This window comes from Drosophila elegans, unplaced genomic scaffold, assembly GCF_018152505.1.
Source record: "Drosophila elegans isolate 14027-0461.03 unplaced genomic scaffold, ASM1815250v1 contig_468, whole genome shotgun sequence".
NCBI classification, from domain to species: Eukaryota; Metazoa; Arthropoda; class Insecta; order Diptera; family Drosophilidae; genus Drosophila; species Drosophila elegans.
In genome coordinates, this window is record NW_024545855.1 from 2,953,796 (window position 1) to 2,968,638 (window position 14,843).

The following is a 14,843-nucleotide window of genomic DNA, read 5'->3' on the forward strand; positions in this document are numbered from 1 at the left end:
TAAAATTGATACAAAAGTACTACTATTTAACTAACCAAACTAGCGCGATCGATATTGTCACGGAAGGGGAAGAAGGCATCGGATCCCAGGGCCACGCCGCTGAGCTGCTTCAACCACTCCACCTTCTGCTCGCTGGTCAGTTGAGCCGGAGCCTTATCGAACCTACACACACATTATAGATTGAAATGAGAGCTACAAAATATGGAATATATCCTCCACTTACATTCCCTCGAACTGCGACAGAGGCATGTCCTTGCCAACTGTTCCATTTACATAGTTGTCAATGGCATTGGAGATCTCGGCCCGCTTCACGCCCGCCTTGAACTTCATGCCGGCCACGCTGGGATGCTGGCGCAGCCACCAGTTGTCTGCCTTTTCGCCGGCGAGACGGGTGCAGTGAATCCTCGACTGCTGGCCGGCTCCGATGCCCACAACTTGGCCATCACGGGCATAGCAGACGGAGTTGCTCTGCGTGTACTTCAGGGCTATGGTGGCCACAATCAGATCCCGCACAGCCGCCTCCGGCAGAGGACCACTTTTGGTCACCACATTGGCAAAGAGCGAGGCGCCAATGACGGCATCGTTGCGTTTCTGCTCCAGCGTCAGGCCGAAAATGGTCTTGCGCTCCACTGCAGAGGGTTCGTAGTTGGGATCCATCTGAAATTGAAAGTTTAGAAGGGCATAATAATTATTTGACATAAAATTTACCTGTAGGATGCAGTATCCACCGTTCTTCTTTTTCTTCAGGATCTCCAAAGCTTCTGGTTCGTAGCCAGCGGCAATGATGCCATCGGACACCTCGCGGGAAATGATCCTGGCAGTGACCACATCGCACACATCGGACAGGGCCACAAAGTCGCCAAAGGAGCTCATGCGATCGGCTCCACGGGCACGGGCATAGGCGGTAGCCAGCGGAGTCAGCTGCTCGTACAGGTCGTCCACCATGCAGAGCTTGGCCTGGGCGGGATTAAGGGGCACTCCCACAGCCGCTCCCGCGGGAGACACATGCTTGAAGCTGGTGGCTGCTGGCAGTTGCAAGGCTTGCTTTAGTTCACGAACCAACTGCCAACCATTGAGGGCATCGCACAGATTGATGAATCCCGGCGAGGCATTCAAAACCGTAAGTGGCAGCTTGGCCAACTGAGTATACAGCTGAGCCGGCTTCTGGTGGGGATTCATGCCATAGCGCAGCGGCAACTGGGACACACCAGATCCATACTGCTTCCGGAAGTAGTCCGAGATGGCGTCATCATAGCTGGCCGTGTGGGTGAATGCCTTGAGGGCCAGGGCTTGTCTTAGATCCAGCGTGGTATCACCCGAAGCCCTCAGCTCCGCCAGCACTCGCTCGTAATCCACCGCCTCGCAGATGACCGTGACCCTTTGGTGATTCTTGGCTGCTGCCCGCAGCAGAGTTACTCCACCGATATCGATGTTCTCCACAGCGTCGGCCAGCGTGACATCCGGTTTGGCTATGGTGCTGGCAAAGGGGTATAGATTGCAGACCACCAGTTGGACCAGATCGTAGCCCTGCTTACGCATATCAGCCAGATCGGAGTCGCTGGTGCGGGAAAGTATTCCAGCGTGCACGGCCGGATGCAGTGTCTTCACACGGCCACCCAGCATTTCCGGGGCTCCGGTAATCTCAGAGACATCCCTTACTTTAAGGCCAGATGCTCTTAAAGCGTTTGCAGTGCCTCCACTGGCCACCAGGTCAAAGCCCAGGGCCACCAGGCTCTTGCCCAAATCGAGCAGTCCCGTCTTGTCCGACACACTGAGGAGGGCTGTGGGGGAATTGAGGATTCCTAGTGATTATCTATTGGCAAGGGATTGCCAAGAAGACTCACCAATCTTGCTCGAGCTCATGGTTGATGTCTTCTGGTGTTTCTGCTGGCTGCGTCTTAACCGCTGGGCAACTGAAATGCAAATGAAAGGCGAGAATAGTCAATGTGGGCTGGTTGCTGTTTGCTGGCTGTTCGGAGTGCACAAACATGTTTACGCGTTTTCGCTTTTCTGGCTAGGCAACGACCTCCCCTGCGGTCTACGATCTACGGTCCCCATCAGCGAGGTGTAGGGTTATCAGATACGGCTCAAAACCGCTTGCATCAGCAGCCGATTCAAAACAACAACAAATGACTCAAATTTACGTAGGTTCATTTATTGCCAAGCGTTGTTGTTTGGTTTTACAATGCCTTATCAGTATCTTTGACTTGGCTGGGGGGTAGCTGAACCTCGTCCGCCTTCTGTTTCTTTGCAACAAGTTGATCCGTTGATAGCTTCTCTCTCTTGCGCTGCCCCTCCCTCCTCCTTTTGTGCTTATTCGACTTGAGATGCAATCCCCATTGGTATTCGCCGATGAAATGCCTCTCGCAAGTCGCGCAAAAGTGGCTAGTCTCCTCATTAAAATCCGCTCCAGGATGCTCTCTCTTGGGCATGGGCTCCAACCCACTTTCCTCATCCCTGCGATAGCTCTCGATGATCGACTCTGCCCGCTGATACACTGCCTCCGGCCAGGCAGCCACATCGCTAGTGTCCAGTTCATAAAGATCCGGCACTTGGCGATCCTTGCTGGCCAGAAACCGATTGTTGATCCACTTGAGCTGCTTCTTGGAGTAGCGACGCGTGACCAACTTGAGTTCCTCGCAGCAATTGCGCAGGAGATCCAAGCCATCTGGAATATCTGGGCCCCCATCCTTAAGTTCTTCTTGACTTGGCAGCTTGTAGCTATGTTTGCGCAGGTACTCCTCTATCTTTTTATCTTGGTTTGGGTCATGTTTAAGCAGGTAGGGCACAAACTCCTTATAGCCAATAGTCTGCACGACACCCGAGGTGTAGGCCTGAACTGTCGTGGTTTGGTGGGCATTATGGAACTGCCGCAACTCGCGGAGAAGTCCTTGGGCCAGCATTCCATCCACCCGGTTGTCCAAGCGGGCATTTAGCACTTCCTGCTGGCACCGCAGCCATAGGAGTATGATGTGTGGATAGCGCAGAGGTCCCCCCAGACGGTTTCCCCCCGGTTGGGCTCGCTGCTCCGCCAACTTCTCGGTTAGAGTCTGTCCCGATCCCTGATAGACTTCGATGGCTCTGAGGATCTTGCGCCGATTGTTGGGGTGAATGCGGTTGGCACTACCGGCGTCTATCTGGGCCAGGTGATTATGTAAGTCCAGGGTGGACATGGCATCTAGATCAGGCTGTTTTAGGTGCTGCTCTGGGGGAGAGGTGCCCTCCTCATTCTGCGAGTCCACAAGGACATCCCAAAGCAGGGATTCTATGTAGTAGTTGGTGCCGCCCACTACAATTGGCGGAGTATCCTTGGCCAGCAGGCGATCCACAATCGGCAGAGCGGCGTTGCGAAAGTGGGTGACGGTAAAGGGTTCCGCTGGAGTGGCCACGTCCAGCAGATGGTGTCGAGCTCGGGATTGCTCCTCCTTGGTGGCCTTGGCGGTGGCGATGTCCAGGTGCGTGTACACCTGCATGGAATCGGCGCTGATTATCTCTCCACCGAAGCGTTCGGCCAGCTCCAGAGAAAGCTTCGTCTTGCCGGTGCCCGTGGAGCCCAGGATCACAATCAGCGGCACTTTGCGTATCATATCGTCTTAATTGGTTGCAATTTAAGTCAATCAAAAGTAAACAAAACCCACACGTTTTTGAGCACGTGTATTCCTCAGGGGACCAAAAACCACCTGTTGCCGCTTGTTATTTTTGTTGGTTTTATAGGATTTAAGTACTCTCTTCCCTTATTTTTAAGATTAAATAACTATTCCTATTAAATTGTTTTTTTTTGGGCCCTACACTTAGTTGTTTAAACTTACAAGTCGAAAAATAAACGTATGAATTAAAGGGGGAAAGTGTGACCACCCAGGATTTTGATGTGGACTGTAATGCCAGTGCTGCCCTCTGAAGTTAAGCAAATGCGCAAATTTTAAAATATTGTACAGACAACAATAAACGATTTGGTAGAAAAAATAGTTGGTTTATTATATATGTTACATTGCAATATAATTGCAATTTAAAGGAAGCCCAAAGGATAAATGCCAACAAACATAATTTAATTATTTATTTTAATGAAAATTAACTTTATAGTATATATAAAGCTAAGCTTTTAGTTTTGTAGTTTCACTTATTTATTTATTTTTGACAAGCTAGACACCTATTGTATGCTAGACTAAGAAACTAAGATCAGAAGGAACTGCGTTCTTATACAATTTTTTATAAATGTTTGGGCCCAAAAATAATGATTGGATTAGTTAAACATGGTACAAAAACTGACCCTAAAAGTCTCTAAAAATATATATTATATATATGATGATATATGAAAGCTTTAAAAATAATGATAATAACATATTTGTACCTTTATTGTTTTTGGACAACAATTATTATCCCAAACGATATATCGCTGGAATGATTCCACAAAATTTTGCCCATCCCTATCCGGCAGTGCCATCTCCAAATCCTTCGGCTCAGTGTGACCAGAGCACCGCGTCAGACCAATCTCGCACGGGCACCTAGTATCGTATATCTTTCGTGCATTCTTTTAATTTACCTGCAGTTCGGTTCCGAATAATACAATTGGATCAATCAAATCGGTTTGATATTAAACACTCGCTGGCCCAGCAGAACGTGGAGCGGACTAAAACGCCAGGTGCTCTGCTTTCCTTCGATTAGCCGCACGGTGCGACTTTCACTTTTTACAATTCGCACAAGAAAAACCACAACGACAACAGCGACTAGAGACCAGCGACAGCAACAACAACAAAAGTAGCTGCAAAAGCAACAAAAAAAGAGACGACGAAGAGCGATGAGTGTGGAAAGTACCAGAGCGGACAACATCAGGCCACAGCAGAGTGCATCGAGAATTGTTTAAAATCGCTGGATTGCACGGCAAATGCCAAGCGAAATAACAATAACAAACCAGCACAACAGGGCCGCCCGCCTGTGTGGGTGTGCGTGTATGCGTGTGTCCGTGTCCGTGTAAGTTCCAGCGAGAGTGCGAGTGTGTGTGTGTGTGTGAGTACATTGAGTACTTTTTGTGGCCCCAAAACATTTTGTGTGTGTACGTGGTTTGGATTGGATTCGCCATCCGAACCAGACCGCCGAATTGGGTCAGCTCAATAAAATCCACACCATGGAGAGCAGGACCCAGATGAATCAGACGAACCAGCAGCAGCAGCAGCGGAATCGCCTGCCCTCCTCGCCGAGTCCGCCATTGAGTGTGAATCTCAGCGGCGGCCCGAATGCCAACACCACTTTAATGGGCCTGGAGCAGGATGCAGTGGCTCCGCCGCAGCTGGGCAGGAATAACAACAATGGGGGAGGCGGCGGCGGACACCATCGCAGCCACAGCATAACCAATGCGGCGGCCACATCCTTTGTGAATCTCCTGGACGGGTTCACGGCCCGCGTTTCCACAGCAGTGAGCGTGGCAGGCGGCACCAGTGCCTCCAACATGCTGATGGACCGCAGCAGCCAGAGCGCAGCCAGCACGCCCGGATCGACGCACTCCATAGCCAGCCTGACCAGCATGGGCTCGCTGGGCACCACGGCTAATGCCCTGTACTCCTCCATCGGCAGTGCGCTCAACTCCATCACCTCACCCATTCAGGCAGTGGCGGCGGCGGCCACGGCCACAACCACGGAGGTAGTAGTGGCCGCCGCCTCTGTGATCACCAACCACCTCAGCTCACCCACCAGCGGCACTCCGCCCCATGGACTGGACTCGGACGAGGGCGACCATGAGTGCGACGATTGCGAGGAGGATGAGGACGACCCGGTGGACAACGACGGGCACATTGCCGCGCCCACGCCCAACAAGAGCTGGGCCGAGAACAAACTGGTGGTGCAGGAGATGCGCAAGAAGATGTGCAATCTCTCATCCATGGTGCCCACTAATGTGCAGTTCCGCCACCTGTCCGATGGCCGTGCCAGGTGCTACTTCCTGGGCACTCCGCCGCAGAGCTGGGAGACCACGCTGCTCTTTGCGGACATCAATATGCTGCAGTCGGAGGAGCAGCAGCTGTTGGTGCAGCGCCTGGAGGCGAGTGCTGAGTCTGGAATCGGCAGTCCCACACTCACACACGCAGGATCCCCCACGAGCAGCAGTAGTCAGCACCCAGCCTTCCTCTTCAACTCCCTGCTCAGGCCTAGGTGGGTTTATAATCCTTAACCTCTGCCAACTAAAGCTAATAGTGTCTTTTCCCAACAGACTCCCATGGAGTCCTCTGCTGCAACAGCCCATTCAGAGCAGTGGCGGCAGCGGAGGCAGTGGATCGGCCAGTCCATATGCCCGGGAGTTCCAGCTACTGCAGGAGCGCAAGCGCCTCTCCACCTGGGGCATCACCTGCTACGAACTGCACAAGCCATCCGGCAAGCTGGTCTTTCCCTGCTTCAACGACCTGTACCAATGCCTGGACACAGGATACAATGTGAGCTACTAGTGATTCTAAAAGAGCTAATATTCCTTTTTACTAGTCGTTTACTTTGTGCATAATCCAAACATTACATGACATTTGAGTGACAGTTCTTGCAAGAAATTCGAATATAAATATATAGAAGTAAAAACATGCCACTAAACAATTTGGCAGATTCCCAAAATTCAATTTAAGACAAATTTTTGATTGCTGCATATAATTGTAATGCATTTAATAGTTTAATTTTCGTCCCAAAAGAAACATATATTTTATATCACTAAATAATTTTGGTTTCTAAACATAATTCAAATTTTATGATTTTACTTTCCACAAACAGTCTGGACTGCTGTTTCCCACGCAGCTACGCACCTGCCCGCAATGGACGGCCCTCGATCCGCAGATTTGTCCGCAGAACTCCGACATGATAGCCTACATCAGCGACTGCGATCTGTTCGTCACCCACACGCTGAGTGGGCACGAAAAGCGGCTCACTTACACATCCAGTGGGCGGCACTCGTATGTAGACGATGCGCTAAGCGCCGGGGTGCCCTCTTACGTGATGCAGGAGGAGTTCAGCCGCTACCAGGGCTTCTGGTGGCAGCCACATTCCAATGACGGCATCTACCGCATTGTCTACGAGGAGGTGGACGAGTCGGAGGTATCTGTGTACACATTTCCCTCGTCGACGGCGGTGCACGGCCGCGTGGACGAGTATCGCTTTCCGCGCACCGGCAGCCCCAATGCCAAGTCCAAGCTCAAGCTCGTCCAGTTCGTACTGAACGAGGCACTGCAAGTCAGCGAGATCGCGATCAAGGATCTGCCCTACTCCCTGCTAGCCGTCTTTAGCTGGCTGGAATACATTGTGCGTGTCGGTTGGACCCCGGATGCCAAATAGTAAGTAGAGTACTACTAGAGTACTAGAGTACTTGATTGTATAATAGTTTTTGCATGCATACTTCAATGTTTGCTTAAACAATTTCCCATGAAATAAGTATACAACTAATTGTTCATATTTCTCCCCAACTAGCGTATGGGTACAGGGCCTGGATCGGAAGCAGCAGCGTCTGGATGTAATCCTCATACCGCTGGATAACTTCTGCGAGTCCTACAGCAGTCAGGTGTCCACTCCGACCGACTCCATAGGCGACCACAGCTGGCGCAGTCTGTATAGTCGCACAATAACACCACTACAGGTTATATACACGGAGCGCTCTGAGAGCTGGATCAACGTGCACGATATGCTGCATTTCCTGGAGGTGACGGAAACGAACGTAACCTTTCTGTGGGCATCGGAGGAGACGGGCTTCCGGCACCTCTACTTGGTGACCGCCAGCCTGTTGTTGAGCCAAGCAAATGGCCAGGCGGACGCCGGATCGGCTGCAGCCCAGCCCAGTTTCGTGGAACAATCGGCGCTGCAGCCACGCATACTCAATAAGGTGGCCCTGACCACCGGAGAATGGGAGGTGCTGGCCAGGAGCCTGTGGGTGGATAAGGTCAATAAACTGGTGTACTTTGTGGGGCTGCGCGATACGCCGCTGGAGAAGCATCTCTACGTTGTCAGTCTGGAGCGGCCCGAGCAAATCCGCCTACTAACGGAGCCAGGATACTCTTACCTCGTGGAGTTCGACGATGTACGTATGATCAGAGAAGTTCTAACCAAAATAGGCCTTCTTCAAAAAAATTTAATTTACCGCTCGCTTTTTTCTTAGTTTTCTTTTAAAACTCTAAAGTTAAATGTGTGAAATAGGACTCGAATAAGTATGCTATGTTTTTATTAGACTTTTAAATTTATGTTTCCTTTTTCTCTTTCCCACAGCAATGCCAGTTGATGCTGCTGGTCTACTGCAACATCCAGCGGTTGCCCAGTTGCAAGGTGATGCGCGTCAATCAGACGTGCCAGAACGGCGGAGTCAATGGCATTCAAATATCCTTAGTGGGATACCTTCACGAAGGCGGCAAGCCGGAGCCGCAGTACTGCCCACAAATCTTCCGGCCACAGTTACCGTCGGGCGATATAGTTTATGCCATGGTCTTCAAACCGCACAATTTTGAACTGGGTGTCAAGTATCCCACGGTGCTCAATGTTTATGGAGGACCCGAGGTGCAGACCGTCAACAACACATTCAAGGTAGCTAAGTCTTAAGCTGGAAGTTGTTGTTCGTCAACTAACGACTTATTTCTTAGGGAAAACACCAACTGAGAATGCATATGCTGGCCGCCCAGGGATACTGCGTGATCTGCATTGACTCGCGAGGATCGCGCCATCGGGGCAAGCGGTTCGAGAGCCACATTCGCGGTCGCATGGGCCAGGTGGAGCTGACTGACCAGGTGGACGCCCTGCGCATCTTGGCCGACCAGCTGGGCTACATAGACATGGACCGCGTGGCCATTCATGGATGGTCTTACGGTAAGTTGGGGAGCTAACTGTCTGGGTATTATCTCAGTTGCTAATGGCATATAGTCTTTTGTCGAAATTTAACTTTGAAGTTCCATAATCTTATCAACAAGCAAGTCATTCTAAACTTGCGAAAGATATCTAGAAGGTTTAAGGTCTTATCTACCGAAAAACTTGTATTTAAATTAGAAAATGACTTTAATAAAATTACATTAAAATGTAATTTGTTTTCTTAAAACGTTTGCTTATTTACAGCAGAGTATTGCAGAAAGTTAAGGTCTTATCTCTCGATAAATTTATTTTATCTGGATTATAAATTAAACTAAGAAATTGCCTTTAATATTCACTTATTTCTAATAGATTATTCTCCATATTGTCTTTAATTCGTGCAGGTGGCTATCTGAGTCTGATGGGTCTGGTTCAGTATCCGAAAATCTTCAAAGTGGCCATTGCCGGAGCGCCAGTCACCAACTGGGAGTATTACGACACGGGCTACACGGAGCGCTACATGGATCTGCCGCAGAACAACGAGGCCGGCTACTCGGCCGGATCGGTGCTCGAATACGTGAACTCCTTTCCCGAAGAGTGAGTATTGAGATGCGTGTTGAATTTGCTATGACTTTATCCATATGTTTCTGCCGTTCAGGGACAAACGCCTGCTACTCATTCACGGCCTGATCGACGAGAATGTGCACTTCTGCCACACCTCCCGGCTGATCAGTGCCCTGAACAAGGCCAACAAGCCGTACGAGGTGCATCTGTTCCCCGAGGAGCGGCATTCGTTGCGTAATCTGGAATCGAATAAAAATTACGAAACGAAATTACTGTCGTTCCTGCAAAACTTATGAGATTTGTAAATGTCGACGGCCGAGACAAGATCACTTGCTAAGGCAACATAATTAGGCCCGCCCCTCGCCCCCATTGCAATAGTCTTTTTTTAAATCATTGTCTATGTTTTAATTTAACTTTTTGTTGTTCGAAAACTTGTTTTTATTAGATAAAGAAAATGAGAGCAAAAGAAATTTGTATCATATGTTTAGCACACTTAATTTATAAACATACGCAGTTGTAAGTATAATGGAAAGATGAGTGAATGAAAGTTTTTCCATCGCTCTGCCCCCTAAATAGACTCTCCAGACCAATCAGCCTACTGTAATTAATTTATACCTTATATTCCCTTCAACAAATCATTATGTTAGTTACTATATCTTGTAATTGTGTTACACCCACGCAAATGTACATTTCTCCTATCTCTTAATATAAGTTGTGTTTTAGTGCGTCTGTACGAATATGTGTGATTGTCTGCGTAAGCGTTTTCCCAAAAAAAATGGAAAGAAAAAACCTTAAACTTGTCATGCCTTTGGGGCAGGCCATCAATTACTGTTAGTTCCACGTATGATACATATATCTCTTCGATAAACCATTAGCAAGACAAATACACACCTGAATGAGTTTTTAGAAACCAACGTTTGGCTGAAGCAACAAAAACTGAATAAAATGTAATATTAATTATGCCTACATACATTAGTTTTATAACTAATACATGCAAACGTATATATATATTTTGTTTAACAATTAAATAAACAGTTGTGTGTAATAACTGGTGCATTTTGTAGAAAAAAAAAGTAAGGCAGCTATAAAATGATCAGCTGATTAGTCTAAACTAAGTTTGCTTTGCTTACCTTTTTCCGCTCGCTTAATACATATCAAACGGATTTTCATGCCTAACTTGCCAAAGTCGTGACACGAACGAAAAATCAAATGGTTTGCCCATCTCTAGTGAGGGCTTAGTTGCAAACTAACGGGTGTCTTCCAGGGGAGTGGCTTCGTGGCAGCAATGCTTAAAAAAACAGCTGTTCGCTCACAACTTTCTTCAAATTCTGGGTACTTGCTGATTTTTCTGTTGGCCTGGTACTTCAAAATCAGATATTGTTGAGTTTGACTGGGAAAAATTGGGTTTTCGACAAGCAACATTTTAGATTTCTCGGCTTGAAACACCAGGCGAACATAAATCATAGTAGGTGTCCGTCTATCAGTTTTGTGCGTTTAGCAGAGGCGTAGTCAGAATTTGGTCAAGGGGGATTAAAAACGTTAATTGGGGATGTTTAGCCCCACAAATCCCTGCTCGCGCTGACTACGCCTCTGTGTGCTGGAACGAAAGTAACGGTTGTTTTAAGCAATCGGGAAGGTGCGTTCCTATTGGTCGACCAATGGGATGGCTCCGTGAAATTAATTCCTAAAACCCAGCAGCCACCTACTAGCATTTCTGTTGGCCTGGTGTCAAAAAGCGGAAAACTTGCTCCCGAACGCTCGATTTGTGTCGAATTTGTCGGCCAATTTGAAAGATTTCTCGGTTTGAATGAACAAGCGAACATAAATCATTGCAGGTGTCCGACTATCATTTTTCTGCGTTTAGCTGAGGCGTAGTCAGAATTTGGTCAAGGGGGATTAAAATCGTTATTTGGGGACATTTAGCCCCACAAATCCCTGCTCGCGCTGACTACGCACCTGTGTGCTGGAACGAAAGTAACGGTTGTTTTAAGCAATCGGGAAGGTGCGGTCCTATTCGTCGACCAATGGGAGGGCTCCGCGAATTTAATTCCTAGAGCTCAGAGCCACCTACTGGGATTTCTGTTGGCCTGGTGTCAAAAATCGGAAAACTTGCATTCAAACGCCAATTTGTGCTCGATTTGTGTCGAATTTGTCGGACAATTTGAAAGATTTCTCGAGCTCAAGTACCAGGCGAACAGAAAGTTCAGTAGGCTGCCGCGCAACTAGAGCAACAAGCCGCGCCTAAATGCACGCAATAAAAACTTAAAAGTTCAAGTGCAATGCAGAAGTGTCAATTTGTTTAAGCCAAATCGCAAGGATAATGTGATCATGGCATGGAATGACATACTTCGATGAACTCGTAGAAGGATTCCAAATGAATTGGCATTCAAATCAGAAATTTTTTTCTGCAGAAAAATCGATTTCTGGAGTAAAAATGAATTGATCGCGATCGGAATAAATGCGGTGGGAATCCTTAGCTTAGGTCCTCAGGACTCCTGAGTCAGGAGTCCGGAAGAGTAATTCTTTTTTCTGGGGGTCTTGTTTTAAGTGAGATATCCAGCAAAAACTCTTTTTTAAGCAATATTTTTGTAAGTACGCGACCCACAGAAAAATTGTTGACAGATTTTGTATAGCTAAGATGCAAATCAGACAAAAATGTGGTTGTGTTTTATACCTCGGGATATACATAAGGTGCCCAAACCGGTCCCTGTTTTAGTTGTAGGTTGCTTATTGGCTTAGATATCCTAATTTTCCTTAAGAGTGTGCTACATTTCACGCAGATGCTAGGAGTTTCCGTCAGTCATTAGCGCTGATCGGCGGCCCAAAAGTATGCAACAATTTGGAGGCCATAAAACAGCAGCCGCTCGAAAGTATGTAAATATGCATATTAAAAAGCATTCAACCAATATTTAAATATTACCTCTGCCCAAAGATGTCAAAAAACAGGAGTAGATAAAGGATCTCACCATGTCAGCAAAGCGAGTCTTTAAAACAAATAACCAAAATTACGATTTTAATATCATTCTTTTTATTCAATATGTAGAAGTATTAAGTTACAAGTTTTTTTATTAGTTATGTTCATCCTTCGTACGTACATATGTGGCTAATAAGTTTTAATGCTTTTTTCTTTTAATATCATTCTTAATTGAAATCAAGTACTTTTATTTTATGTTCTCTTTTCTGCTTTCTGTGTGGCTTAGTTGGGGGTATAGGCATTCAAAATACAATGGAGTACAAGCATTGGTCAAGAGCGGGCTCCTTAACTGCGTCGAAGTTAAGTGGACGATCTAAATCTAAAGGAATCATCATAGTTCAATCAAATAAGCCCTCATGTATTTGATCAAAAGTTTGAAAATTAACTTTTTGAAAAAGTTAAAATTGGGAATATTTATATTATTTAAAGTAAGACCCTCCACTTACCTAAACTTGCAGATTTGAGTGAAAGATTTTTGCCTGCCTGGTATTCCCTATATACAGTTTAACTATATTTTTATGGTTTTAGTTTGCTTTATGGTTTACTGCTGCTTTTCTACATGAGTTTTACTACTGCTTCCAGATCCAGTTCATCTTGTAAGTCGTGCTACAAGGAACGACCAACTTAGGAGCTTACTGTTTCGAGTTATATCTCGATCGAATTAAATATTACTACCCCGACTTTAGAGCTCAATTACAAATCTATATATATTTATATAAAGGTTTACATTTCTACAATTTGGAAAAATTCTACTAGTTGAAATGGATTTTTTCTGTTTTCTTCCATCCGATCTGGTTAGGATTTTAGGCATAGGGTTTTGGTATTCTTGTTTGTAAGTATGTATAATTTTGTTAAAATTTACGGCCCGGTAAAAGATTAGCTTGCCAAGGCTGATAAAAAAATATGTATTGTTTACTTACTGGCTCATTATAAAAGTTGATCATTTTTTGGGTATACATATCATATAGACAGCTAGCCTGTTCATATATGTATAAAAAATGCGCCGTATAAAATGCCTCGAACTTTGCGCTCTCTTTTGGTTGTGCCGTTTTTTTTTGTGGTTTTGGAAGGGATATAAGGTTATGGTAAGTGTAGATTATTTATCTTTATTTATTTTCAATGTAATGCTATGCTCTTAAATTGCATGCCGTATTAATATCAATTTTGATTTTAGATTTGTAGTCATCGCAGCCTTCCATTGAAGCCAATTTGTTGAAACTTGAAGTTGAACTTGAATTTTGTCTTCAAATGCAAACTGAAACAAAAGACCATGTGTGTGCGTGTGTGTGCATTTTGGTGTGGTGGAGAAGAGCCAATCGAGTGGGTCAAATTGAGAAATAAAACGTTTGCTTTTTGCTACATAATAAACTTGTTTTATTTTTTTCACAAAGAAATTAGCATTAATCGTATTTTGTATAATAATAATAAACATAAGAGTCTAATGCATAGTTAAATCAAATGCTCGAATGCAATGCTGTCCAAATTTTAGTTATATAACTTGTGCCAATCGCTCGCTGTTTACACAACTAAGGATTACGCTCTGTTTGTATATTTGAATTTTTGCGTGTGTTTCGAGTGTGTAACTACAAATTATTCTCGTAATTAGTTATTTACTGTATATTTATATTTATAAGTATGTATATGCGTTAATATATATTTATATTTATATATCATTTATATTTTTACTTGACGCCAGCTCTAGCACATGCCATGCCTTTAAATTTCCGTCTTCCCTCGATCGTTCCTTTCTTTTTACAACAAATTACAAATGGTTTATTTAGAGTATGGTTTTTAGCTATGTCCTTAGCTTAGTTTACAAGGTTCTGCTGTCGAAAAAATTTTACAAATTTCTGCTTCCGCTGTATGTTTAATATTTACTTTAATTATTGGTTATTTATAGGCCATTTTCAGTATTGGACTGTACTTCTTTTGTTTTTTTTTTACAATTCAGTTGGCCAAGAAATTCAAACAACTTGCAACCGGGTTTTGATTACTTTTTCGTTTTCTTTTGCAAATTAAAATGCCCGACCGTTGTTGGCCTTTTGACATACACAAAAATGCTTGCCCGTTTCGCTTCGCATTACGTTTATAACTTTACAGTGAGTTCTGCCGTATAATTTAAGTTACATTGTTTACATTTGTGGTTGTTAGATGTTGCTCCTTTTTAATTTGAAGGTTTGCTTTAGGTTTTTTAGTTTTCGACTTGTATATACCCAAGTGTTTTTCATGCGTGCAAAAAATTGTTACTGTAAAAACTGGGCGTGTGTAGAATACGCCAGTTTCCGTGTAAATTTCACTGTGCCTCTGCACTTCCGCTACTCTACACATGTATTTCACATATACATTTTTAAAAACGTTACGTTGCCTCACGTCAAGTTCAAAACTAATTGTAGTAATATTTACTTTATTTTAAATATTTATAGGGATTTGCTGGCTTACACTAACTACTACAGCTAAGCAGCTCGCTAAGTCCTGTGTGTCTGTGTGTGGGTGTTTTTGTGTGAATGTGGGTGTGTGA

General features: G+C 45.3%; 3 protein-coding genes across 3 annotated transcripts in view; 1 reads left to right on the forward strand and 2 right to left on the reverse strand.

The window, feature by feature from the left end:
* LOC108143011 (bifunctional purine biosynthesis protein ATIC) overlaps positions 1-3,828 on the reverse strand; it is a 4,306-nt gene extending 478 nt beyond the window's left edge. The window contains exons 1-5 of the mRNA XM_017267200.2: positions 3,810-3,828; positions 1,845-1,913; positions 709-1,781; positions 224-657; positions 36-162 (exon numbers count right to left, since the gene is read on the reverse strand). Of these exons, the coding sequence (XP_017122689.1) occupies positions 36-162; positions 224-657; positions 709-1,781; positions 1,845-1,863 (1,653 nt within the window). The 5' untranslated portion in view covers positions 1,864-1,913; positions 3,810-3,828. The remainder of the gene's footprint in view (positions 1-35; positions 163-223; positions 658-708; positions 1,782-1,844; positions 1,914-3,809) is intronic.
* Positions 2,135-3,803, reverse strand: LOC108143012 (tRNA dimethylallyltransferase). The gene has a single exon (XM_017267201.2). The coding sequence runs from the start codon at positions 3,585-3,587 to the stop codon at positions 2,181-2,183; it is 1,407 nt and encodes a 468-aa protein (XP_017122690.1). The 5' UTR covers positions 3,588-3,803; the 3' UTR covers positions 2,135-2,180.
* A 648-nt stretch (positions 3,829-4,476) lies between the features above and the next one.
* LOC108143028 (dipeptidyl peptidase 9) lies at positions 4,477-10,399 on the forward strand. Its single transcript, XM_017267225.2, has 8 exons — positions 4,477-6,141; positions 6,200-6,419; positions 6,742-7,298; positions 7,432-8,035; positions 8,221-8,532; positions 8,589-8,811; positions 9,192-9,384; positions 9,446-10,399. Exons 1-8 carry the CDS (start codon positions 5,123-5,125, stop codon positions 9,645-9,647), a joined length of 3,330 nt encoding a protein of 1,109 aa, XP_017122714.1. The 5' UTR covers positions 4,477-5,122; the 3' UTR covers positions 9,648-10,399.
* Positions 10,400-14,843: the final 4,444 nt, after the last annotated feature.

Excerpts from the sequence above, each read along its gene's own strand:
- LOC108143012 (XM_017267201.2), bottom strand. The coding sequence starts at position 3,587 with ATGATACGCAAAGTGCCGCTGATTGTGATCCTGGGCTCCACGGGCACC.
- LOC108143028 (XM_017267225.2), top strand. The coding sequence starts at position 5,123 with ATGGAGAGCAGGACCCAGATGAATCAGACGAACCAGCAGCAGCAGCAG. Across the intron at positions 8,533-8,588 it reads CCGTCAACAACACATTCAAG|GGAAAACACCAACTGAGAAT; the intron begins GTAGCTAAGTCT and ends CTTATTTCTTAG. Across the intron at positions 8,812-9,191 it reads CATTCATGGATGGTCTTACG|GTGGCTATCTGAGTCTGATG; the intron begins GTAAGTTGGGGA and ends TAATTCGTGCAG.